The sequence below is a fragment of the Nelumbo nucifera genome, chromosome 2 (genome assembly GCF_055504915.1).
Source record: "Nelumbo nucifera cultivar China Antique chromosome 2, China Antique-T2T, whole genome shotgun sequence".
Lineage (NCBI taxonomy): Eukaryota > Viridiplantae > Streptophyta > Magnoliopsida > Proteales > Nelumbonaceae > Nelumbo > Nelumbo nucifera.
In genome coordinates this window covers 14,305,160-14,331,981 of record NC_142650.1, presented here as the reverse complement: position 1 = coordinate 14,331,981, position 26,822 = coordinate 14,305,160, and the positions used below count along the sequence as shown (strand labels likewise).

Genomic DNA, 26,822 nt, shown 5'->3' with positions numbered 1-26,822 from the left:
TCAAGGAAAGGGGTCTTTGTCTCATGGTCATAGTACAGGGGTGTTTTTGTTGCAAAATAAAGTATAGGGGATCTTTGTCACAGACCCCATATTACCGGGGGGTCTTTTTAATTTACCCTAAACTTTAATAACAGTATAGCACCCCCAAAAGAAACCTGGTATTTAATTCGAGAAAATTCGAGAAAATTCTTTACCAAAATAAATACAAAATTCAGTAGAGTTTGGTTTGGACGCGTTGGTATATATAGACACGTCGTATTGGTCATTTGTTTTCCTTTCCTCCTCTTTTCAGTTTTGCTCCACCTATTTCTCTGTCAGTGGAAAAAATTTACAGAAAAGAAACCGATTATTTGGTGTAATCGAGGCTTCACAAGTGACATCTTTGCTTTGAATTCGCATTTCATTCCAGTAAGTCATTTTCTCTTTCTCCTTCTTTCTAAATCCTGCAATTTTTACAAGTTTCAACTGTTTTAGGGCTTCGCGATGGAAAGTTTTGGAACCGCGATGCTATAGGATGTCTGATGTTATACGTTTTATTTTCGTTTTCGTTTTGAAGACGAATAATGAATTTGAGTTGCTTGATACATCTCGTTTGTGGGATGTTGGGCGAGTTGTTTTGAGACAAAATTAGTGTATTTTCTCTTGTAATTTTGTTCAAAATTTCTGCTTGCAACAATGTTTCCTACTCAGGAATTATTTTACTTTCTGCAAAATGTGATTTTTTTTCAGTACAAGGAAGGTTCAACAATGTACAGAGGAAACGACGAAAAAAACGAGGAAAGAAAAAAAATGCAAAACTAAAGAGAAGGGAATGTAGGTGGTAGTTGAGGAACCTAGGAAGACTGTTAATGTGAATACGTATGAGTCCATTTGTAGAGAGTGACACCTTTACATCGTTTAGCGTCACAGAAAATGAAGAATTCTAATATGATCTTCCAAGGTTTCTTCTCTTAAACGTATACTGTTGTCGTGGATTAATTAATTTTTCCTGTCACGCACCAGGACAGTAAACTATTGGTCATGAAGTCCTCTTATCAAATATGACTAGTTCACATTTCAGCGGTGGTCAAGTATCAAGCAAGTTGTGTGCATTAGTGTGAAAAAGTTTTATTAGTTGTTTCAGTTCCAGAACCTAAACTTATTACTTTACTGTTTTTCCCTCTATGTTTAATGATTCAGCTTCTTACTAAAATATTTCAACTTGAAGGTATTTTTGTTTTTAAAACTTCCGTTTTTTTATTGGGGGGGGGGGTGTCAAGGAAGTTCTCTGCAGTAACCTCTGACAGGAAAATTTGAATGCCTGTGTTAAGGTGATTGACGGTTAGTTATTCTTCCAATCAACTAGAATAGTCTGAATTCAAGTGTTGACTCCTTTTTCTGGTGTCACAACTCTCACCTTTAACTCGTGTTGGAGATATCTCTGTGGTAGTAATTAATGAACTGTCTTCTAACTCATCTTTTGTTCTAGAACTGAAAATCTTTTTATGTTCTTCAGCCCATAACCCAATTGGTTGACATGCTGGACCTCAAGGTCCTCAACCATGGGGCTATGGTCCTAGTCTAGTTGATGGCACCAAAAAGAAGGCAGTTGCCAAGGAGGGTAGATTTCTGGATATTATCTTGGTGCACTAGTGCAAACTCCAGCAGTCCAGCTCAAGTGGTAAATTCTATTGTTTTAGGTACGTATATGGTAGATATGGATCTATCTGATTCTTATCAGATTGGAATTGGATATACCCCTATTTGAATTTGTTCTGATCTATTTGCAGCCTTAAGATTTTTTTCCACCAATTGACATGAATGTATGGACATGTTGGATGCTGAAAGAAAAAAAATTTAGGGTAAAAGACTTAAACCCATCTGAAGGCATTTAGGCGATTCAGGGTGACATTGGGGCGCCTAGTCACCTAGGCGATAAACATTTTATAATATAAAAAAACTAACTTTTGGATAGTTCCCTAGTTTTATATACCATTCAACATCTATATTAATTGAAAAAATAGCAATTCTCTTTAGTAAGAACATTAAATTTCCTCTAAAAATGTGACAAATCATCAAACCTAAAAGATAAAGATCTTTTACATATATTAATTTCATTATTTTTAAAAATAATACTACTATAATAAGTACTTAAAAGAGCAATTTCATATCAATTAGCAGCTAAAGAAGGTTATTAACTTTATATGATAAATATTCAAGATGGAAAGTAAAATGGACAAAACAAGGATGGAGTTTCTGTTTTATTTAATTAGAGAGAGAGAGAGAATAGCAAAAAAAAAGAACCTCTTTAGTGTTTTAAAAGTGCAAGGCACAGGGGCCAATTTACGCTTGAGGCACAGGGCACAAGGCGAGGTGTGCGCCTTTTTGAAGCAAGGCACAAAAATACAAAAAAATGCTAAAAAATAAAAAAGTCAGAAAATTCAAAAAATGCCAAAAATTTCAAAATTCAAAAATATTAAATATAATATTAATAAAAAATATAAACTTAAAAAACAAATGTTTTAAAAAACCCATTATCTAAAATAAAAAAACATAAACATAACATGTAAAGCGCATTCAAATGAAAATTTAAAAATAAAATTAAACATATAAAAAATTTTCAAGCATGTAAAACCCACAATCTCTTTTTTCCTCACTTGCATTACTTCAAGTAGCTAAAGTGATGTAAAACATATTACATTCCTGATTCTACGAGTCACCTTTGTGCCATGCCCCTCGAGGCAAGCCCAAACAAGTCCATGTTAGGGTCTTAAATTCTTAATTTTCACACAAAAAATAATGATTTTATAATTTTAAAATTAAAAAGCAATCAAAATTATAAAATCATTATCTTTTTTGTTTGAAAATTAAGAATTTAAGACCCTAACATGGACTTGTTTGGGCTTGCCTCGAGGGGCGTGGTCGGGGGTTTAGGGGCGGAGCCCCTGACCTAGCTGCTAGGTTCAAAAAAAGCAAAAAAGCGTAAAATTTTCAAAAGGCGCATGCCTGGTCTAAGGCGCAAGGCGCACGCCTAGGTGCACCAAGCGTGCACCTTTTGAAAGTGCTGTGCCTAGGACTTGGGCGTGGCACCTCTTTATATATATGTAATGTTTTAACACACATTAATAAGATGCAACAATATAAATGATATTATAAAAGGCGCCTGCCTTGTCATTTTTGTTGCCTAGGCCGGTGCCTAGTTGCATAGAACGGCACCTAATGCTAAAAGTCAAGGCATTTACCTCCCATAAGGTTTCTCCTAAATACTAAAACATCCCCTCTCATTTCAAATTGGACTAAGACCTCCCTTCTCGGATGACGTCATCAAACAGAAACCTTCCCTTACAATCCAATCCGCCAAGATCCGTTTATATGTGACATTACATAAGGTTAAAATCTTTCAAAAAGTCAGTTTTGCCCACTTGGATGAATTTGTCACTCTCTTGCCTCTAGTATAGTATTCCACCAAATGAGCCATAAAGAAAATGGTGAGAACCTTGTGAAAAGTGAATAAGAGATGGGTATTCAAGGGGCTTTACCATGGGAAGAATAACCATCTTGTTGTACTTGTTGTCTTCGATCAGCCGATGACAACAAGCTGCTTACTATGTAAAAAATGAATAGTTGCATGTAGGCCAAGCATAAATCCTGAATCTTAGCACACCATCTTTTATAGAGTTGTTTGCATAGCTGTGTGGGCTCCCTTTGGAGTATGCCAAACATTAGCCCTGGAGAGGGATTCTAAATGCGTTCATCGTTTTTCTTTTTTTTTTTTCCTGAAATGTCATAGAAATGGACCACATTTCTATCTATCTCTTTCCTTGATTTGTAAGAATTGTAAGGAGTGAAAGAAAAATTAAAACTAAAAGCGAAACAAAGGTCTCTGTATTTAATTGCATAGTAAAATAGGTACCGTCACAGAGTTTTTATTTTTGTAATGTTTCTGATCCTAAATTCAAGAAATTAATCCAAATATTTACCAACAGGCAACAGCAATCAGGATTTGAACTTGATCAATTATGAAATGTGGATATTCTGTTAAGCTGAGTGAACAATGGGGTTTCATTTCTGTAACTGTCTACACTTGGACTCCATTAAAACATAATTCGAACCCTTGAGGAGAAACCTCAACAGACTTTGTAAGGCAGCTAGCAGAGATGCTTACTCTTAGAAGGTTTTAGCCTGTACACGTTTATTGACATGGTTTTAACCAAAACATATTCTTGCTTCAGTGGTTCCTTTAGAAAATTTGAAGAAAAATGAAGGGTAAGAAAGTCTTTCCATTGATTCTGTCAAATTTAATGGCGTTGTCTACTGACAGGGGAGGTTCAAGTCCTTTTAGAAGAGGGGGGATGTTACTATTTATGAGAAACCTCAGGGGAGGTTTAGGTCTTTATCCCACAATTTTGTAGTCCAAAAATGGCAGAAGCAAACTCTCTTCCTGATAATTTGAAAAATATAATGATATAGTGAAAAAAGATAATGAAGAAAACACAATACTTTACCGTTCTTTCTCTCTCTTTCTCAAAAAAAAAAGATGATATAGTGAAAATTCACATCGAAAAGTGTTTTGCTAGTTGGCTATTTCAACTTATAGTTGCTTCATCAGTTAATAATTTTGATACTGGCATGGAAGCAGGGAAAGAACCCATGGAGAAAGAAATCACTTTTCTCCTGATTCCTCATCCAATGACAATTTTGTGATTCTTGGGTGTTTTGAATTTTAATATTTTTTATTTCTTTTTGAAATTTATCTTCTAGGCTGTCAGTTTCTTAGGAACAGAACTGGTTGTTTTAAAGCATCCAATAAGCTTATAGTCTTATAAGAGAGTTTTTTTGACATTTTGAAAAATTGAAGATGCAATTATGCCATTTTTATTTCATCCTATTTTTGGGGATCAAAACTTGTTTTTTGTCTGATTTTGGTGTTATTAGATAGATCATATATATTGAGTTATTTATCCAATGAGACCATGATCTTGTAAACTCAACATGTTTTCAGTGAATTGCTGTCATTTTAGTGATATGGTGTCAGTCAATGACTGGATGTTGGTTTTTTATTCTTTAATGTTGCTTTTAGAATTGTTTTTGATTTTTTAATTTTAGTAGGATTGGCAGTTGATATTTGGAATTATTTTAGGAGTTAAGAGTCTTTATTAAGGCGTCCCTATTGGTTATCTATTAGGTTGTCTTAGTTTTGAAGCAATTAGAATTTGTTTTGGGCTAGTTTCTAAGTCTAAATTGGAGCTTGTAAAGAGAGATCTGAGATCTTATGTTGAGTCTGTAAATAGTCATTGTAATTCGAGTTTTAGTGTTAATTTAACGAAATAAAAGTTTGTTTTGAAGTTACCTGTGGGGAAAGTGTTAATTTGTTGATAAAAAGAAAGTTACCTCTGAGGAAATGTTTTCTTGTTTTTGTTCTTCTTCTCTGAAGGTTTGCTATTATTCTCTTTCTTCTTCTCTTCTCTTTTCAGATCTGGACCTCTCATAATTCAAATCCATAATTTCCTCATCTTAACCCACCATGTTCATCCATGTAGGACCTTTTCTCCTTGTCCTACATCAGATTTATTTGATGTTTGTCCAGTTAGGTGGGTAGAAAACCAGTCCATCAAAACTTGCATCTAAGAAACAGATGTAGATTAGGCGGAACCAACACATATGCCATAAACCCATGTTGTGTCACTGTTACTTTCTTGAGATGAAGATTCTGCCAACAAGTATAACCCATTCCAAGCTCTGTTTATACTTTTGACTCCTTTTCTAGGTGAGGGGATATAAGACAAAAGTTTTGTGGATATCTCTAGTCATTGGATTAGTCTTGCTCATATCAGAGTTCTCTCTCTCTCTCTCTCTCTTGCATTTGCAACTTTTTGTACTGGTGTTGACAGCTGGTGTTATATGGATTTATAATTGGAATTTGGAAGTAACTAATTAGGAAAGAGCAAATATTACACTGGGAACCTCCTTGGATGAATGGGGACAGTCCATGTTAAACTGTTATTGACTTGTTTATTTGACTTGATATGTGCATTTCTGTCCTAATTATTGCCTTTTCCTAACCATTTGAATCATCTACCATTACACTCACTTGTGATGTGAAGAGGAAAAAAAATTGCATCATTGATCTCAAATATGGGAAATGAAGAATTTCATCCTAGATCCTTATATTAGTGTCCCTGCCCTGTATTTGACCATCTTGGACCTTCATTGTCACTGTCTAATGCATGTTCTTTTCAATCTTTCCCTTATCCACTTGTTCCTCCAACCTGCACTGTAGTCCTCTTTAAATAGTTTTTCCCATCATCTCAATCAATTATCTTCTCTTTTCTTAACTATTTGGTTACTTTTTTTTTTCTTTTTTTTTTGTTTTGCACAATCACTACTGAGCTGGTTGTCTCCATGTGTTTATCTATAGGGTTTGAACTTTGACAAAGTATTCCTTGCCATTTAATTCTTGTATTTCTTGTTTATGTTTTTATGTGCATGTGATGCATATAATTTTTTTCATAGGTATTCTTGGTTAGTGTTTTTTTTTGGGTTGGCATTCTTGGTTAGGTCATAGTTTCTGATATTGTACTTTTGGTTGTTATAAAGATGGTAATATTAACATAACATATTTCTTAGACTTAGCCTTATGCTAATGTTTTTATCTCTTAAGACTTTAGCAGGGTATTGAAGGTCTAACAAATATACTGAAGAACTTGGTTGGGGCCCTGTGCTCTTTGAGAGTCTTACGTAGGAAAATTTCTTTCAAAGCTTGTGCAGCCATGAGTTTTGTATTCAGAGGGACTAGAGCAGATATAGAAAGTGGATTTCCAGGAATTATTCCTGAACGACGTCCAGTGGTATGTTGACATATTATTTGTGTTGCTTTTTTAATAACTTATTTGTGGTGCTTTTATACCTACGTATTCATGTGTTCTTTTTTATCCATACCAGCGTGTTCCTGCAGCCCGGCCAGTTAATACCAATTCAATGGCTTTCCTTGTCACAGGTTTCTTTTTTGTTTTTTCTATCGACTCTATTGTTTCCTATATTCATTTCTTTTATGGCTTACATCTAATCCATATTCAACATGTTTCTTTGGCAGTTCTTTTACTGTTCATGATACTAAATTCACACCAAATGTCACCAAATTTTCTGGTAATTTCACCATATCTGTTATTTGGGCATGTTAACCATGGTGATTAATAATTTTCTGGCAAGCATAAACTATTCTATAGGCAACTAAAGAAGATTCCCTTTCAACTTTGTAGCTCTGGCTATTTTTGGGAGTGTTTTTAATGGCCACCAGCCTCAGGATGTATGCTACTTGTCAACAATTTCAAGCTCAGGCGCAAGCTCATGCTGCAGTAGCCAGTGGTCTTCTAGGTCACACTGAATTGCGGTTGCATATGCCACCTTCCATAGCGTTTGCAACAAGAGGGAGATTACAAGGACTCAGGCTCCAGCTTGCCCTTCTTGACCGTGAATTTGATGACCTAGGTACTGGTTGCTAGGTTGTATTTCTTGCTTGACTATGACATGCTTTCTATTTAACTTGAAAAGGCAGCACTAGTTTACCATGACAATGGGATTGCAAGTGTTGTTTCTGATATTACCAGAGAAGCTGTTTTTGATGGACACTAAAGTTTGACAGAAAGCATTAAAGCAGAAAAGGGCTTGGAAAGCTTATTTGATTTTTATCTACATTGATTTGAAATAGTGTGATAGTTCATGAAGATAAATGGTTCTATTAATAATTTTGCAGATTATGAAACTTTGAGAGCACTAGATGCTGATAATGCTTCTACAGTTCCTTCAATGAGTGAGGAAGAGATCAATGCCCTTCCTGTTCACAAGTACAAGGTCACTGTCCCACATAGGCAAGTTCAAATCCTTGTATTTTTCGGGACACTTAAGTGGAAAATTTGGGAATGCTGCAATTTGTCAAAATGTTTTGACATAATTATAATATTGTTAACAGTGATGGTTCATCAGTAAAACAAGCATCATCTTCTTCATCTGCAGCTGAGGTATTCTTCTTTTATCTTGATAGAGTAGTATACAAGCAAGAATAAGTTATAGATAAGCTACTTGCTTATTTACCTCATGATTATCTTGATAGAGTAGTATACAAGCAAGAATATCTGTCTAATCAAAATCTTCTTCTCTGTACTAGGTAAATAGATAGTAATGATTCACAAGGTGTATTACAAACTTTGTTTACCAAATACAATGTCCTGCAGGAAAGACTGACAAGCATATTCTATTTCTATATGGAAGATTAAGAGCTAATTCAAGGGTTAAGTCTTATTGTTTGGGTTAAATTCCGCCTTTGTAGCTACAAGTTAAGAAAAATAAGATCTTGAACCTTATTAAGCCAAAGAAATTATATTGTGAAAAAGAAGATAGTTGAATGAATTGTGGTAGAAATCCAAGAAATTAATGACCAAGGAAAAAGAGAAGAGAAAAATAATGATAAGAAGTAGTACAAGTCTCACTAACATCAGCCTTGACAAGTGACCTGAGGTTGAAGGTTAACTGAATTTTCTGGGATTACTTTGTCATGGTTTTGGTAACTTTTGTCATTAATAAGTATGAAATGCTAGTAACTGCTACAATTTGAAGAAAAAGTTTTTTTTTTTTTTAATTCATTATCATATGATCCTTTTTACTTGTGCCATATTTTCTGCTAAGCATGTGCCTACAAATTTCACTACATTTTCTGCAAAAATTGTTCTTTTTCATCATTTTGAAGATCATGTCAGAGAACACATAATTTTCTGAAATTTGGCCATATTAGATAGAATTGTCATCAAATTTTAATTTATAATATATCTCCTGTTTCTTGGTGTTTTCTATATAGTATTTATTATGTTTTTTGTGCAGAACTGCTTATGTTGAGTATAGTCATAAGTCATTTTATGTTGAAAACTCAAGATGGACTAATCCCCCTAGTTTGTTATGTCAGACACTCTATCTCTTTGGCACCACTACCTCATACTTGTAGGGGCTATTGTTAGGTCTCCTAAATGCATTTATATGTAGTTTTATCATTTCATACGTGTCACTCTTCCATCTCAGCATCCTTGGTGGAGATATAGCTAGTTCAATATTCACTATGTGGTTTGCTCCATCTTTATCCTTTTCATATTTCTTCCCTTCTTGTAAGCAACCTTTAGTTAAGGCTTCCCTCTTTTGGTTTGTCTTTGTCCTCCATCAACCTGATACTGTTTGTTATTTTCACTAACAGCATGACCTTCAACCTTTATACCTTCTGCCTTCTTGAACTGAGGTTGTCCAGACCCAAGTTTGTATATTTTGCACAAGACCTGTAAGTTGGTAGAATAGTTCTACCTGTTTTTTTTTCCTGAGAAAGGATACTAAGATTTCATTCATTAAAATGGAGTACATGAGGTGATGTACAATAGAGAAACCAAACACAGAAACCTCACAAGACTACGTAGGTGGAGAATTTTCACTATACAGGCAATCCAAGAAAGCAACATATTTGGATAGACCATCAGCAAGAGAATTTAGTTCCCTAGGAATCCAACACAGGTTTACATTCATAGAATTTATTCAATTTAAAATCCCTCTAGCTTCAGCCAAGTAATGAGCTAGTCTCTAGGGACCACCCTCTTCTTGTAACCACTTGATAGTGTTTGCAGAATCTCCTTTTTATAGTTAGATTCAGGGTACCCAAGTCTCTAGCTATGCAGATGTTGGTGATAGCAGCAACAATTTCAGCCTTAGTAGAGTCTGCAATATACCAATTGTTCCACTGAAAGCCCAACAAATGTTACTGTCCCTTCCTCTGATTACACCTCCAATTTGAGCTACACCCGGATTGCTAGAGGCACTACCATCAAAATTCAAAGCCATCACCCCATCCTTTCTAGTGGTAGAACCTCAGGGGAGGGTCAAGGGCCTGGGGCAAGAGAAGAAATAGTTAACTGAATTCCCATGGAGGTCATTTACAGAGATACCTTCAGGTGCTCAGAGCTGGTTTTCCACATAAAACATCTATGGATGATGTAAGAGAGCAGCTCTTCCTGGGACTTGTCCTTGTAAAAAATGTGATCATTTCTCTCCTTCCAAATACCCCACAATACAGCGTGAGCAATAGTTTGCCATAAAATCTTGATACATCTACTACATGCATTAATAGGGCTCCTTACTTGGTCTGCCCATTAAATCGTGGACTGAATCTTTTTTTTTTTAACAAAAAAAAGAGCATTGTTTTTTATATTACAGAAAAAGAACCTTGTTTTACTTTGTACCTTCTGGGAGAGCTCTGTTTTTGTAACCAATTGTCAGTGAACTGTATAAACTTTATCTTAATAAAATTCTTCATTATTCATAAAAAAAAAAATCTTGTTTTTTAAAGAAAGAGTTACATCAATCAACCTTTTGAGCATTTTGTCTGTCCCTTGTTTGTGGAAAACTTTAAAGAAATCCTCCTCCACTGCCTTTTTTTTGGTTAATTTTTATTTTATATACCCATGATCCAACCATGTGGCAACACAAGTATTTAAAGCAACAAAAAGCATATAACAAAATGAACAAATATATAATATTACTTTAAATAATTAGAAATACACAAGAAATGAGCTTTAAAATAATTTAATGGTTGGCTAGGATGACTAGTCATTAATCATAATAGAATCGACCTAGTTGATGCTTAGTTGTCAGGCAGTGACTGCATAACGAGTGTTGATTGACTAGTCAGTGACGCAGTCTGTTTGGTCCTCAACCGACTAGCTGATCTTTTCATGACAGTACTGTCAAGTGCAATATTGTGGTTACCACCATGGCATGGCCATGGACTCCAATTACCAACATGGCAATCTCCTTGATCATCCTGCACTCTCGCTCTTATTCCCCATTCCATGTGTTCTAGTCAAGATTTTCTACCAACACCAGCCCCGTTCCCAAGCTGAGGTTTGAAAATGGAGCCAAAATCTCAGAATTGTACTTGGTCACTTACTTTGAACCATGGGACCCATGGTGGCCTGGACATATGCAATTGATACTATAGAGGGTAATTATTATTATTTTTTTGATAATTGAGGGTGATTAGGAATAAAATGTCTATGTTGTTATTAATCATCATGTTCCATCTATTGCATCTATGTATTTGTTTGTTATTTCCATTTGACTAGTATTGGTGTCTTTAAAAAATATACATGACCTTTTCCCCCTCAAACCTTTTCTCTTTACCGTTAGAAGGATTATGCACAAATTTCATGTTATGCAAACATAGTACTCTTTACAGCATGGGTGGGACAGTAGTTTTTTTTCCCCTCTGTTTAAATGTTTAGACGAGCTGTTGCACCATGAGGGGTTTACTTGGCTACTGACATTACTAGCTCATAGTCAACACAGTAGCAAGCGTTTCTTTCCACCTTTAAATACCATTGCAAAGATTGTCGCTCAATTTTACTGTCTGTTAAGCAGAAAAAACAAGATGTCAGCAAGGTAGATGGAAGCATCAAGGCTCCAGAAGATGAGCTTACATGCAGTGTTTGCTTAGAGCAGGTTAATGTTGGGGAACTTATCAGGAGCTTGCCATGCTTGCATCAGGTTCCTCCTCTCCCCTTTGTTAGATCTTTGACTGTTGGTGAATTCCGCCCTCTACATTTCTTAGCAGCCACAATACAGGGTTCTCTTAGATTTTTTCTGGTTCTGGTTCTTAACATCATAACTTCATAGATCAGTATTAATGGCTACCCTATGAATTCACGTGTTGTTTGATTAACAACTCTGTTTCTGCTTTTGCAGTTCCATGCTAACTGCATAGACCCATGGCTGCGGCAACAAGGTACATGCCCTGTTTGTAAGTTTAGGGCAGCATCAGGATGGCAGGAAAATGGAGAGAGTGGAGTAGATAATTCCTACATGGTTTGAAGCTGTCACACACCCATGTACCATTGTATGTATTTCATCGATATAATTATATATGTATCAACTTAGGTTATGCATGACATATAATATATATGAATTCTTTTTCCCTTGAATGCCAATGTGATTGATGTACCCGACAAGGTGTAGGTTTGTAGCTTTGAAGTTTAACACTTCCAATAAGATATTCCATGTACTCTCTCTCTCTTTCTCTCTCTCTCTCTCCAGCCTTCGACAGAGGCGGGATTCTCGGCTGCAACGCATGAGAGCCCACCTGGTAGGCTGGTAGCTGTTTGGACTGGCCGTCTTAGTCGTTGTGACATTTCTGTTTTCTTTAGTAATCCATGGCTCCATGCTTTAATTACCGGAGTGAAAGAAAAGAAGGTTCGTTAACTTGGACCCTAATCAGTTGGAATAAATGTGTAATGTCGGGATCATTTTAATATCGTCGAACAATATGACATTCACTAACGTTATGTGCTTAATCCTATATCCAACGAAACTAAGAAAGCTCTTTGTTGTTTCAAATAAATAAAAAAAACAGAAAAAAAAATAAAAACTGAAAGCTGAGTTAAGGGGTTGGGATTACCAGGCTGATTGGATCTTTGCCTTCTCCATGACCCTGGCTTCTGGAGTCTATCTCTATTTGCCATCAATTATCTATTTGGGGAAGGATTTAAGCTGCATGTTTAATCCTACTTTAACAAGAGAACAGCTTGGTGGATTTACTGCTTAAACTGATGCAAAAGTTGTACCACTTTCTTCCTATCTTAATTATCTTTCATATGAAGTGGGGACTACATCCTCTTGCCTCCTACCTCATTCTTAAACAAATAGCCCTCCTACTTCCATTCTTAGAGATGAGGTGAGATAAAAAACCATTTTACTTATTTTCACAAACCAAATAAGGTCAAATAGTCTATTTGCACTCCTATGCATTTTCACCAGTACAAATGAAATTTGTATTGCAACTAAACGCAGCCATAGTTGCAACGTTCTTGGCGGATAAAAGAAAATCAAAGGGAAGATCAAGGTCGTTCACCAGTTTGCAAGCCGTTTCCTTGTCTGTTTGGATAGTTGGAACAGGAGGGTAGTCTCCAATCATGCGGCAAATACTATTACGGATTTCTTATTTCATATTTTGGTACTACACTTTCATTATTCAATCTGTGACAAGTATCCCATCGTATCGTATGTATACTCTCATATGAAAGAGTTCCTTACAAGGGGCGTAGTTGGTAGTCTTGGACATAATGTCCTTACTTCTGAATTGTGATCCTAGATCATTCTTATGCAGAGATCAAACCAAAATCAAAATTATTTTATTTGTTTCTTCATTTGTAAGGCTAGTTAGTAGTTAATTGATTTCTTTTTCATTTTGGTTTTATTGTAGAAGATAACGGAACGACCAAATCCATCTATATGTCTTGCTTGAAAGAAGGTTGGGTTAGTCAAATGTCCTTCTCCTGTTTCGACACAGACCAACCAATGTTTCCCACCGAATATGACGAGTATTTGTGCATGAAAATCGAAAACCAAAATGACAGAAATTCGACAAAAGCGACTCCTTGATGAGAAGTGAGAAGATGGTAAGCATTAAATCTAGCTTGATTGTAAAGATTTCCGGCCGGTTGGAAAGACTACAACTTGAAGACATTTATTTTTCTATACATTCAAAGGTTTAAACGAGCAACCCTTTAAATTTAAGAAGACTGGAAAGTTAACTTTCATAGTAAACCAGTCCATAAGTTGTATGAATACAGAATTTTTAGTATGGTAGAACGTATGGTTTATGCAGTAGTTCCTATTAGACCATTGCATTTGCATAGAAGTAAGAAGAGTACTTTTGAAGAGGAGAGAGCTTCTTAATATGGAAGGAATGTGATGTAGAGTAAGAATTAATGAAGATTGGTGGAGAAAAGTGCTTGACCCGAGAGTCTCCATTGTCCAACCAACTTGAGTCTGAGAGTCTCCAAGAGTAAGCTCGACAAAAGTCATCTGCAAGTTATAAGACAAAATTTTTGTAAAGGGCATTTCCCCAAGAAACATTGTTCTGATAAAATAAATAATTTGACTTTGATAGCACTCTAAAATTAAGCTCGATCAACATCTATTAGTGAACTTCTGATCAGATCATCAAAACACGATTGAAGTTTGTTGAAGAAAAGTGCTTTCATTGTCGTCTTCCGTTTAATAGTATCTATCAGCATTTAACGTATACCAAACATACCCTCGACTTCTTCTATATAAAGCGGCCTCAAGAACATTTTCACGAACACGTCTACAGGAATCAGTTGAGTTGATTCATCTTGTGTCTTCTCTTTTCATCAAAGAGGGAGATATGGGTTCCTTTGTTCTTCCATCATCAACACTTGTGGGGGCTCTTGTGGTGCTATTGAGCAACTTGTGGCTCCTACCCATAGCTGCTCAGCATTCAGGAATAACAAGGCACTACAAATTCGAAGTATGTTGCACCGCATTGCCAAAAGTAGTTGCACTTAGATGCATCTATATCGTCAGAGATGCTTACATTTAGATATCTCATATTCACTCTGTTTACTTTGCATTAATTTGCAGATCAAGCTGCAGAACGTGACACGGCTATGCCACACAAAGAGTATAGTGACTGTCAATGGGAAGTTTCCTGGACCTCGAATCGTTGCTAGGGAAGGTGACAGGGTACTTGTGAAGGTTGTTAACCATGTTCAAAATAATATCACCTTGCACTGGTAAGGAGACACTCATCTCCAATAATCCTGGCCGGCCGGCAGCCGGGTCATATATATATCCAGTTTGCAACCTATTTTCCGTTCTAAACAGAAACTTGGCTGAATGTGTTTGAAAACAGGCATGGAATTAGACAGCTGCAGAGCGGATGGGCAGATGGACCGGCATACATTACTCAGTGCCCCATGCAGACTGGCCAGTCCTATGTGTACAACTTCACCATTACAGGGCAGAGAGGAACTCTCTTCTGGCATGCCCACATTTCGTGGCTAAGGTCTACCCTTTACGGACCCATTGTCATTCTTCCCAAGCGCAATTCCTCCTACCCCTTCGCCAAACCCTACAAGGAAGTCCCCATCATTTTTGGTAACCGACTACCAACAAGCATCTCTCTTGTTCCTCGATCATTGTTAATTCTTCTTAATTAGTCTCTCACGGTCATCAACTCTCAACTCTGATTTGATGAGTTTTCAGGAGAATGGTGGAACGCTGACCCTGAGGCGGTGATCAACCAAGCATTGCAGACGGGAGGGGGCCCCAACGTCTCTGATGCCTATACGATTAACGGGTTACCCGGTCCCTTGTACAATTGCTCCGCCAAAGGTACCCTTCAATTCCCTTAACACTAGCTATAGAATGGCTTTTACTACTTACAAGACTTAATAGAGCATGCATTTTGGGAATCATAAGCTTATTGTACTATCTCATTTGATCTTTGACACATGCATGACTTAATTGGCAGATACGTTCAAGCTGAAAGTGAAACCCGGCAAGACTTACCTCCTGCGATTGATCAACGCCGCACTCAATGATGAGCTCTTCTTCAACATCGCCAACCACACCTTCACAGTTGTCGATGTTGATGCAGTCTACGTAAAACCCTTGGACACTGACACACTTGTCATCGCACCAGGACAGACCACCAATGTCCTTCTCAAGACCAAGCCCCACTTCCCCAATGCCACCTTCCTCATGGCTGCCAGGCCATATCTAACCGGCCTTGGTACATTCGACAACTCCACCACTGCTGGAATCCTCGAGTATGAGCCCTCCGATTCCTCTCTCTCCATCAATTCTTCAATCAAGAAGCTTCAGCTCTTCAAACCAGTCCTCCCTGTCCTCAATGACACTTCCTTCGTCGCCAATTTTACAAACAGATTGCGCAGCTTGGCCACAGCTGAATTTCCTGCTAACGTCCCCCAGACCGTTGACAAGCAGTTCTTCTTCACGGTGGGGCTCGGGACAAGCCCATGCCCTCAGAACCAAACCTGCCAAGGTCCCAATGGCACTAAGTTCTCCGCTTCTGTGAACAATGTCTCCTTCGCAATGCCCACCACAGCTCTCCTCCAAGCCCATTTCCTCGGCCAGGCCAATGGTGTTTACACCACTGATTTCCCAACGAACCCACCACTCCACTTCAATTACACCGGCACTCCACCAAACAACACACTAGTGACCAATGGCACTAAAGTTGTGGTGTTGCCGTTCAACACCAGCGTAGAGCTAGTGATGCAGGACACAAGCATTCTTGGTGCAGAAAGCCACCCTCTCCACCTCCACGGCTTCAACTTCTTCGTAGTTGGCCAGGGCTTTGGCAACTTTGATCCCAACAAGGACCCTGCCAACTTCAATCTTGTGGATCCCGTGGAAAGAAACACCGTCGGCGTGCCGTCTGGTGGATGGGTTGCTATTCGCTTCTTCGCTGACAATCCAGGTGAGTAGCAGCCTAGCTAGTAATAAAGCTAAACGCTGTATATATCATGCATGAACCACCATGATATCAAACGATAGACGTACGTTTCTCATTCTCACTTTTATTACATTTATTTGATTTGGTTTCTGTACAATCCACAGGGGTCTGGTTCATGCACTGCCACCTCGAGGTCCATACGAGTTGGGGTTTGAAGATGGCATGGGTCGTGATGGATGGGAAGCTCCCAAATCAGAAACTACCGCCTCCGCCGTTTGATCTTCCCAAATGTTAACGTTGATTAATTGTTTGATTGTTCGGATTCGTTCTTGATTTTTTGACTCGATCTGAGTGCATGTACCGGTTTAACTTATTCATCGTTTGTTTGTTTTTCCCTTTTCCCTTTTCCCTTTTCCCTTTTCCATTGTATTGTGTTGGAATATTGCTCCTCCTTTTCCCTAGTAACAGAGGAGCAAACGTTTTAACCAACACCTATTGTAGTTTGTTCATTTATTTTTCCTGCCTCCCGCAAATAAGTAGAAAAGAAGGGGCCAAAGAATTGGTGGTGAAGTTTTTCTGGTTTTGTAACGTTGAAAAGAAGACTGATATGTTTTTTGAGAAGCTTCTGCAATAACATCAATAATATTGAAGTCTAATCTACGAGTCCTCTCTCTCGTGGTTAATTTAATTAGTATCTTATTATTTTTATTCTCATTTTATCCTTGAAAATTAAGTTATATTCAGGGAAATAGGAAACTATTTCTATGTTCGTTAAGGCCTTAAAACATTCAAACCGAAAGTTATTTAAATGGATGAAAAGAAAAGTATAAAGATATAGAACGTATGGTTCAGGTTCAATTCAACGATTAAAAGATATTTATATCCATGGCTGGATCCATGCGTATTTGGATGCATTGACATATAGGTATTGATATTTTGATCTTAGGCCAAATAACCATTCTCTATGACTCTCTAATCACTCGTCATGTACACTTCTCTATGCATAATAAATGTCGCAAGAGAAAGTCTTGGGAGGCTGGGAGCTAATTAATGGACCCGAGGAGAAAACCCTCTTCTTCTTTGGCTTACCATGACGAGGAAAACACATTCTGAGCTATGAACAGTTTGCTTTATCCATGGACCAAGATTTTGGGCCATTCGATAAAACAGGATCAAGCAACTTCAGGGGATTACAATTCTTTAGAAGACCAATATAACCATTGAATTTAATCACAAAAACAAAGGAGAAACACCACATCAGTAAAATAATCTTCCCAGATTAAAACAAGGAAAGACCCATTAAATCTAGCTAAGCAAAATGCGTCAACTGATGAAAAATAAATTTAGTACCTATAGGATCCTGAGCACAAATATAATTGCTAAATATTAAAAAAGAAAAAGAAGAATTATATAAGAAATCCTTACCTCATTGGAGAAGGCAACGGGATCTGTCTGTTGGGCAACTGCTTGTTCAGAGGGTTTTCTCCTCCACTGATTTTTAATGTAATTTAAGTTTTGAAAATAAGCAAAACCAAAGGTACAAAGATACTAAACAAGTGAGAGCTTACGTACCACCATTTTGAGATAGCTATTTTCCCTATTGATTCATCTCCTCTATACTTATTGGATCCACATCACTCCGATAACCAGCCTCATGTCTCTTTGAGCAATTACTAGCATGGTCCAATTGCAGCTTTATTCTATATATGGTGTGTATACAGAACTCATCTTGAAAGTTATTTAGATCTTTTCAGTAGGGCCTAAATATATTACTGGTAAATTAGAAACAAAGGAGATCATATACAATCAGAAATATAATTTAGCTCCCCGCATAAAGAGCATGTTGATCTGATCATAGGCTTCATCTCCTCTAAGGCTATTTTGAAGTAAACGTTTGTATATAAATCTTAATGAATATGGGCAATACTTGTCTTCTACCACGTTGGAGGACATGCATCCTACCACCTCCACATATTTACATCTAAACCCTAAAATCTGAACTCTTAAATCCTAAACCCTAACCTCAAATCTTAAATCCTAAACCCTAAAATCTAAACTTCAAACCCTTAAATTCTAAACCCGAGCCCCTAAATCCTAACCAAAAACCCTAAATTCTAAACTTCAAACCCTTAAAATCCTAAACTGTAAATAAATCATAAAATTAGTGTATAATTTAGGGATGCGAGTCGGGCTGAGTTAGGTCGGGTTGAGGCCAACCCTAGTGCAACCCTAAGTTCTAAACCCCCAACCTTAACCCTAACCCAACCCGACCTACCCAACCCTAACCCAGAGCCTAACTAAATTCCTTCAACCCTATCCCTAACCCAATCCAGAGCCTAACTAAATTCCTTCAACTTTGGGTTGGGTTGGGCTTGAATTGGGCCCAACCAAACCTTCTTCCCATCCCTTAAAATCTTGTAGAATTTCTTAATCTTATATCTTAACTCAACTTTCATTACATATATTAATCCTATGTTTTATTAGTATTTGCTTATTGATATTTTTATTGGTTCTTTAAGTACAAAATTCAGAAAAAAAAGTGTTTGGCATGACTATAGTTTATTATGATGACTTATAATAGATCTTTTATGGACAACAAGCTATGAGTGGCAAACAAAAGAGAGGAGATAAATAATAAAATATTTAGAAAACATAAAATATGTTATTAAGGTTTTAGTATTTCCAATTAGGATTAAGTGAAGTGATTATTTTAAATGAAACAAGTGATACTGTGTGGTGGTGAGTATACACTATCATGCATCTAAACAAATCAATGTATGATATATATACGAAATGTACTATAAAATCAGGTTTGGGTTGGATCGAATTGCCCGAGGAATCAACCCTTACCCAATCTGAAGTAAAGTCGGATTTATAAATTTTAATCCTAAGCCTAACCCTAACCCAAGCATCAAATCAACCCAACCAAATCCGGCCTTTTCAAGTTGGGTTAAGATTGAATTCGGGCTAACATTTGGGGGGCGGGATTTGTAGTGGGATGTTTTTCGACTTGAGAATATTGGAACGCTTAAATGGAAATGGAAAGTAGTCATGGAATTGTGCATTTCCAAACATATACTCAAATAATTCAATAAAGATAGATGACACAATAGATGACATATAAATCAAGTGGAAGAAATGCAATCTTAGGTTTGAACTAACAAGGCTGATTTATGGTATATATTATAGAGCCACCCAACTTTTTCCCCAATTCGAGAAAAAAGATGCTCCAATTTGGAATATTCATATTGGAGCAGTCGAGCTGCAATAGCAGCCAGCTAACACTTTATCTCTGTGATTGTAATGACAATCGTGACCATCTCTCAACTTAATCTACCCTGTTTATCTAACCCCTTATACGAATTATGTAATAGCCAAATTGTGTAGTTTAGGGTCGAGTACCTATTAAGTCGGAGACAAATTATTGGGTGGGGGTCCTTTTTCCCCCCAAACTTTTCCCACCCTATACCTTTAGCTAGGGGTAGCCCATCCCATATGCAAACAATCAGGTTGGGCTAATACTTGGCCCCCCAAAAACATTTTAAAGAAAAATATTATTAGGTGGGCAGAGTCATATTAATACTGATTTATCTCAATCATGGTCTAATTCTAACTTTAACAGATTATTTTTTTCTTATGTCAATCTAATTTGTTTGAATTGGATTTGAATTAGAATGACTTATTTATTTATATATTATAAGGTTGGATTGAACAATATCTCAATCTTAACCCAGCCCGAAATTTAATAGGATTCATATTTTTTAACTTTAACCTTAGCAGAAACTTTAAACTGAACTTTATGGTTAGATTTTATTTGTAAATTACATTTCATAAATGCACTTTAAAAATTTTCAGCTAATCTCCATTTTCCCTTCTTTCTCATAACCCCTCTAAGAGAAAACTTCTGACCCCGCCACTGTATTAATCGACTGATGTATTAGAACTTTTTATTTTGGGGAGAATAATGGTTTAGCCCAGAGTCAGAATTTATAGGCCCAAAATACTGTTAGAGTAGGTGTCAGTTCCGAATTTATAGGCGAACATTAATGCATAGAGTATGGATTATTGACATTTTAAATATTTATAGCTCGCAGCGGAAATCAGAAATCTACATTGAACCTGTCCATACTTTTTAGTTTTTTTGACGTGTTCAACGTATAATGAATGAATCGCCGAAAATGGGTATAGGTTATTAGGCCAGGTTGGTGGACTCTGGGTCATGCACGCTTCCTGAACAAGAAATTAGATTTGGCCCAGATACAAGGGTGTGTGATTTTGTTATGAAATGAAGGCCAACTTCAACTAAAGACGAACATTAATTCAATTTTCCGTACAGCTAATGTTAGAAAGGAGCAACGAACATCGGTCAGTCTTTTCGTCGATTGATTTGCCTTCACCACCACAAATGTTAACGGTAGGAGGTTGATGGCTACGACATAACACTTCAACCCTCTATACTTCTAGCTAGCGTAATCTCGAGTTGATGATGTTGGTGCAGTGAGTCCCTTTCCGCTTCGCTTGTCCCCTGAATATTATTGTCTACTCAATCAATCCACCTCTCTGCTCTGGTCTCTCCAACACCAAGATGGATCTCTCAAAATGACAGGAATGTACCAAAATGTCGATTTTAATGTGGTTATTTTGTTGGACAATGCAGAAACGGGCCGAAAAGAAAATGGACATTATTGGAAATTTGGGAGGGATAATATGTTAAGCAGATAATAAAGGAGTGTTAGTTAAGCCCTAGGAATCGTTATTAGACAGTAATAGAACCAAAACTTAGGAGTGAATAACACTCTAAACCGACTTGTGATCAATCTGAGAGAGTTGAGTAGTTGATATATATGGTGCGCTCTTTGTACATTTCTTTCTCAGCAGAATCACCAGCTAATTAATTATTAACCAACTGAACAATTATTAGTATTTATTCCTCTCCCTCTATATATTGTTGTTGCTAAATACAAAGTTGAGGGCAACAACTTAGTTTATGAGAAAACGGTGCTGCATCTACAACATTGATGCCAAATATATACGTAGCTGTTGTGTTAATAGAGTTGTGTATGGGTGATTGAACATTGAATATGTGATGTAGTATAGGATTCACACCAATTGAGCAAACATTTATAAAGTTGGTTTTTGAAAACCTATCTTAGTATATATAGGAGGAGGATGATGCAATATAAAAGGAAGTTAATAAGTTCTATGCAAGTTGGGACCACTACAAAACATGTAAGAAGCAGAGGTGATGGCACTAAACCAACTTAGTAAATATTTACCGAGATAGCATCATCATGAAATTTTTATCTTAGTTCATTCTTACCAAGTTAACGTTGTTGTAAGGTTTTCTATCTTAGTTCGTATTTACCAAGTTAGAGTTACAATAAGATTTTCGAATTTGAATTCCATTATGACTTTCTTTTTGAAGAGTTTTAATAGAATTCTTAGGAGTGTTCAAAATTGATTAGAAAAGTTCCTTGTAGGAGACATAATGGTGTAAAAAAGCCTATATAAATAATAGTTAGGATAAAGCTAAGAGGTTTATATTGATTTTCTCTTAAGTATTTAGTGAAGAATTGTTCTTCATATTTATTTCAGTTTTAGTTCTTTTCTTTAAAGCTTCTTTAAACATGATTTATTTTCGTAATGCACCAACAAATGTGTGGTTCATGTATTAATTGCCACTTGGAAGTGCACACTAGTTGGGGCTTAGATGGCATGGATTGTGCTGGATGAAAAACTGAGGAATTAGAAGCTTCCGCCTCCACCATTGGATCTTCCCAAGTGTTAATAATCATCACTTGGATTAATTTAAGGGAAAATTCCTGATCAGTACCCTGTACTTTGGCTCGAGTGACAATTTGGTCCCCGAATTTTAAAACGCGACAATCCAATACTCAAACTTTAAAATGCGACAGTCCAATACCTGAACTTTCAAAATGTGACAACCTAGTACCTATCGTTAATCAACCGTTAGGTGATATTTGAAAAGTCAAAAATGCCCTTCAAATACCATCTAATTCTCTTTATCAACCATCCAAATGTTGACAAAAAACTGAGCAATCCCAAATCCTAGCCTCTTCTATTCAAAAAAGTTGGTGACTGTTTAAAAGAACCTAGAGTTTGGGATGTTTTATTTTATTGTCAATGTTTGGATGGTTGATAAAGAGAATTAGATGGCATTTTTGACTTTTCAAATGTCAATTTGTCACATTTTGAAAGTTTAGGTATTGGATTGTCACATTTTAAAAGTTCAGATATTAAATTATCACATTTTAAAATTTGGGGACCACATTATATTAGAGCCAAAGTATAATTACTAATCAGGAATTTTTCCTTAATTTAATTCCTTTACACTGCCTTTTGCTCTTTTTATATATCTATTCAAAAAATTGTATATCGTATTACACTATTACAGAAAGGGCCTTCCATTTTATTCTCTTTAGGTTAATCTTTTACCTTCCATTTTATTGTTAACGAGTTGTCTCGGACGAAATCATATATGAAAAAAGGTGATGATTTTCAATTTTATTTTCTTAAATTTGAGGGTATGTTGCAAAATAAGGTTTCTAAGACCCTCCTGCGACCCTCCCTCCAATGAAACACTAACACGTAAATTTGTCATGGTGGAAGACTGGAAGGCATAGGCCCAAGCTCTCATGTCACTTCACTAATCAAAACAAGAGCAAATTTAATTTGGGTTAAGTACTCTGCAGCCTAATGCAACTCAATGCACAATTTTGAATGATAACCCCCATATTCTATTAGTAGCCCATAAATTACATCTTGTCCGTGAATTTGATATCAATTCATGGTCAGGATTCATCCCCTATATGGTGGGATTACAAAATTTTGACTTAGACTGATCAGTCATTCTCCCGATTAATTTCACATATAAATGAGGATGACCAACGTACGCTAAAAATATTTGACATACATGATACACCCAGGCTTAGGCACAATAAGATACAAGGGTATCAATTCTAGCGACAACAATAATGTATTAGACGAGCCGGTGTTAACAGTTAACACCACTTAATCCTTGCGCCTTCCTAAAGGATTATACATAGTCAAAACTGGATCGGATTGGACGGTTGGACCGGAAAAATTGGAATCAGTCAGGTGATCAGTTTCATTTTTTTTAAAAATCAGATTTCTTTCAAAATCGTTGATTTTGCTCAACAAACCGTTGAATCGGGCGGTTAATCGTTCAAACGATTTTGACTGTTTTTTATTTTTTTGTTAGAACGGGTCGAGCATTCTGTTCGAATGGTCGGACCATTCGACCCGGTAACTGGACCCACTGACCAGTTCGATCTCCGGGTCGATTTTAAAAACCATGGGATTATACTCTATGAATATAATCCACTACCTTGGAGTTTTCAACTAGCTACCCCCCTCCCCCGTGGCCCCCGAGCAAATTAAAACTTCCATTGCCAATTGCAACAATCACCTTTCTTTTGGGTCTCCGGGTCAATGGTTCAATCATTCAATTCAAATGGTCAGACTGTTCAAACCAAACGAATGGCCCATTTTGACAAAAATAAAAAATAAAAAACGGCCAAAAAATCGTTGGATGGTTCAAATGGTTTGACCACCCGGATCAGCAGTTTGTTGACCAAATCAATGGTTTTTTGGCTAAAATGACGGTTCTGGGGTAAAACGGAACCGGTTCCCGGTTTTTTCTGGTCTGACTGTTCGATCTGGTTTTGAAAACAATGCTATTAATTAGTTGGTGTTTGGATAAAATTAAAAACACACAAAAAAACCAAGACAAATTACGATGGTTTTGTTTTAAAAAATAAAAACTCATTTAAGGATCTCACCTAACAATTTAAGCTTTTAAGTAAAATGGTTCTTTGAAATGGTATAAGAGCCTATTTGACCAAACGGTCTAGTGTTTGATCCTCTACCTTTCAAGTTTAATAGGCTTTTATATGAGGGACAAGCTAAAGAATAAAAACCTATTTAAGGACCTCATCACCTAACAAGTTAAACTTTTAGGTTAAATGTTAATTTGAGATTTTATTTGAATGATGGAATTATGAAGTGAGAGCCTCATAATTATCAATGATAAGGCCCCATATCAGCCATGTAAGTGAAGTGAGAGCCTCAATACATAAAGTTCCTTACACCAACCTCACAGCACATCTGCTATACTTGTATATTATCATTAACAGGGAGATGTTTAAATTTGTTCTGAGGTGGGTGCAAAGAGCCTATGTGAAAAATAAATCCAATCTCAAGCGAGAGGCTGAGTGGTTGTGGGGCATATACACTTTGGCCGATTAGGGCCATTATTATTGGTTAGACTGCAGTCCCTAATACAATACAAGATTTTACTGATATGATATGGCAGTTGCTTTTGTTTGAAAAAATAAAATTAAATAGAACACCCAATCACAATCTCAAGATCTCGTCTTTTAAGAAATGGGTTATGGGGGTTAGGTGGCATTGGCATCCATACCATACCATAGTAGGAGTTAGTGTTTCCCTTCTTCCTTAATTGTTCTTTCAAGGAGCAAAACGTTCATGGAAAATCAATGGATTTGGTTGGTAAGTAACAGCATTGACATTAAGACTTAAGACAAGCCAACAGAAACTTGTCTCTATACTATAGTTCTAGGCCTGAACCAAAGGAACTACTAGTACATATATAATGCACATCATATCGCAACCAGTCAATGGGGAGAGATATCTATAATAGCAAATCTATTGATTTAGCTTCGCTACCAAGAATAACGGTTGGAGATTGAAGGCTACCAGGCAACCATTACGCTTGAAACCGCTTCTCATATCACCATGGTCGTTACTAGAACTGTGCATGGGCCGAGTTGTCCGACGGGTCAGTTTGGCTCGGCCTGATTTTTTATGTTTGGATAAAATTTTTGGCCCGTGGATTTGGGTTTGGGCTTTCAATATCAGACCTAATTATTTTTTGGTCTGGGCTCAGGTTTTCTAAAATAAGTCTGGTCCAACTTGGCCTATGAACAGGTCTAATCATTACGATCCCCTCCCAAATCCAATAATATAGGGTCAATTAGGTCATTTTTGCAAATTTATATATGGCTATAAAAATAATATAGATAGTAAAACCATGGTTTTTGAAAACCTGACTGGACCGAACGGTCATACCAAAAAACCTGAGAACCAGTCAGGTATCCGGTTCCATTTCACCTTAAAATTGTTTTTTGGCCAAAAACTGTTGATTTGGTCAATGACCTGTTGACCCGGACAATCAAACCATTGACCTAGACAACGGTTTTTAGCCATTATTTATTTATTTTTATTTTTTAAGTTAGAACGGATTGTTTGCTTGAACCAGACAATTGAACCATTCAACTTGGGAACCGATCCCTAAAACGGTTTCATGTCCAGTTCGGTTTTAAAAACCTTGGTAAACACATTACATAGCAAAGGAAAACGTTGTAAATGGAGATGGCTATAAAACCTATGTTTACTTGAGCAAACATGAAACAAATAATGAAAAATACCTTCCCTTCTTTTTTTATACATGTGATATGCCGTAACATGAATTTTCTTTGCTCTTTGTTTCTTATCATGTCTTTGTCATATTTAAAAATTGCAGATTAGTAATCAGTATTTTGGGTCTAGTATCATTTTGGTCAAAACTTTAAAACATATTAATCCAGTATCTAAACTTTTAAAACGTACCATTAAAAAATTAAATCCTTTTTGTGGTTTAATGCTGTTTGGAGGGCTTTTAGGTGGAGCCCATATTTGCTGTCACTCAATCCAAAAATATGGCTTTAAGGTGAAATTTGTTTTGGTAGCTTCTTCAAAGCAGTTCAATCACAGCTTCAGCCCTCCCAAATGGGCCCTTGTATTACGATGTCCATGGGCTGAGATTTGGCTTGTGATTTAATCACGTTATGGGCCCTTATCTAAACCAAGATTTCTTTCCAAATAAAATTTAACTTTAGGAGTTAGAACCATCCCAATTCCCAAATGACTAAGCATTGGGTAGGACAGTTTCACAGATTCAACCCACATGCTTACCATATCCGAGTGATCAAATTGCTCCATTTCAACACAGCAATTGTGTATCATATTAGCAAGCTACTTGTACAGTTCTACCCGTGTTTCTTGCCTTATAATAGGGCATGAAACGGGTTGGATCTTGAGCAAAGCGAGCCAAATCTAGACTCACAAGTCACAACCAGGATGGTAAAAATGGGCTTGGATGCAGGTTTGGAACTTGACAGGATTCTATATTATGGATCAAAATCTGGTCCATTTGCATATTTGGCTCAGATTATAAGTTGGATCCATACCTGAAACCTTGGCCAAATTTTGATTGGATAATCGCTGTGGGATGTATTTCAGAAGAATTTGGGCCTTTGTGATAGTCCAAGTTCTAAATGTGGCATGGATCTAATTTGGGTCTACCCGTATCACCAAACATACCACAAGGTACGACTACCTCAGATTTCAGATACGTGGTCGGTGGTGGTTGTCTTGACTCTTGTCTTGTGGATGGGACATGGACGTGAGGAAGGGAAACTGACCGGCGGGAAAG

At 36.8% G+C, this 26,822-nt stretch overlaps 2 protein-coding genes across 7 annotated transcripts; both read left to right on the top strand.

The window, feature by feature from the left end:
* The first annotated feature begins 192 nt into the window (after nucleotides 1–192).
* On the top strand, nucleotides 193–12,075 carry SDIR1 (RING/U-box superfamily protein). 6 transcript variants are annotated; one of them, XM_010258565.3, is made up of 10 exons: nucleotides 193–408; nucleotides 1,496–1,679; nucleotides 6,739–6,827; nucleotides 6,922–6,976; nucleotides 7,073–7,125; nucleotides 7,239–7,467; nucleotides 7,733–7,847; nucleotides 7,949–7,997; nucleotides 11,425–11,550; nucleotides 11,749–12,075. In XM_010258565.3, the coding sequence occupies exons 2-10, from the start codon at nucleotides 1,568–1,570 to the stop codon at nucleotides 11,872–11,874; spliced, it is 954 nt and encodes a 317-aa protein (XP_010256867.1). In that variant the 5' UTR covers nucleotides 193–408; nucleotides 1,496–1,567; the 3' UTR covers nucleotides 11,875–12,075. The 6 variants fall into 6 exon arrangements, with proteins under 6 accessions (XP_010256867.1, XP_088754550.1, XP_010256868.1 ...); XM_088898424.1 differs by having other exon boundaries at nucleotides 6,651–6,827; XM_088898423.1 differs by having other exon boundaries at nucleotides 276–408; nucleotides 6,641–6,827.
* Nucleotides 12,076–14,136: 2,061 nt separating this feature from the next.
* LOC104597151 (laccase-17-like) lies at nucleotides 14,137–16,943 on the top strand. The gene is made up of 6 exons (XM_010258572.3): nucleotides 14,137–14,332; nucleotides 14,446–14,597; nucleotides 14,717–14,961; nucleotides 15,070–15,198; nucleotides 15,338–16,309; nucleotides 16,450–16,943. Exons 1-6 carry the CDS (start codon nucleotides 14,210–14,212, stop codon nucleotides 16,578–16,580), a joined length of 1,752 nt encoding a protein of 583 aa, XP_010256874.1. The 5' UTR covers nucleotides 14,137–14,209; the 3' UTR covers nucleotides 16,581–16,943.
* Nucleotides 16,944–26,822: the final 9,879 nt, after the last annotated feature.

What these genes read in the sequence shown, in the direction of transcription:
- LOC104597151 (XM_010258572.3), top strand. Translation starts at nt 14,210, where the DNA reads ATGGGTTCCTTTGTTCTTCCATCATCAACACTTGTGGGGGCTCTTGTG. An exon ending in GTACAATTGCTCCGCCAAAG is followed by an intron (nt 15,199 to 15,337) that starts GTACCCTTCAAT and finishes CTTAATTGGCAG; the next exon opens with ATACGTTCAAGCTGAAAGTG. An exon ending in CTTCTTCGCTGACAATCCAG is followed by an intron (nt 16,310 to 16,449) that starts GTGAGTAGCAGC and finishes TACAATCCACAG; the next exon opens with GGGTCTGGTTCATGCACTGC.
- SDIR1 (XM_010258565.3), top strand. Translation starts at nt 1,568, where the DNA reads ATGGCACCAAAAAGAAGGCAGTTGCCAAGGAGGGTAGATTTCTGGATA. An exon ending in AAATGTCACCAAATTTTCTG is followed by an intron (nt 7,126 to 7,238) that starts GTAATTTCACCA and finishes TCAACTTTGTAG; the next exon opens with CTCTGGCTATTTTTGGGAGT. An exon ending in AAGGTCACTGTCCCACATAG is followed by an intron (nt 7,848 to 7,948) that starts GCAAGTTCAAAT and finishes TATTGTTAACAG; the next exon opens with TGATGGTTCATCAGTAAAAC.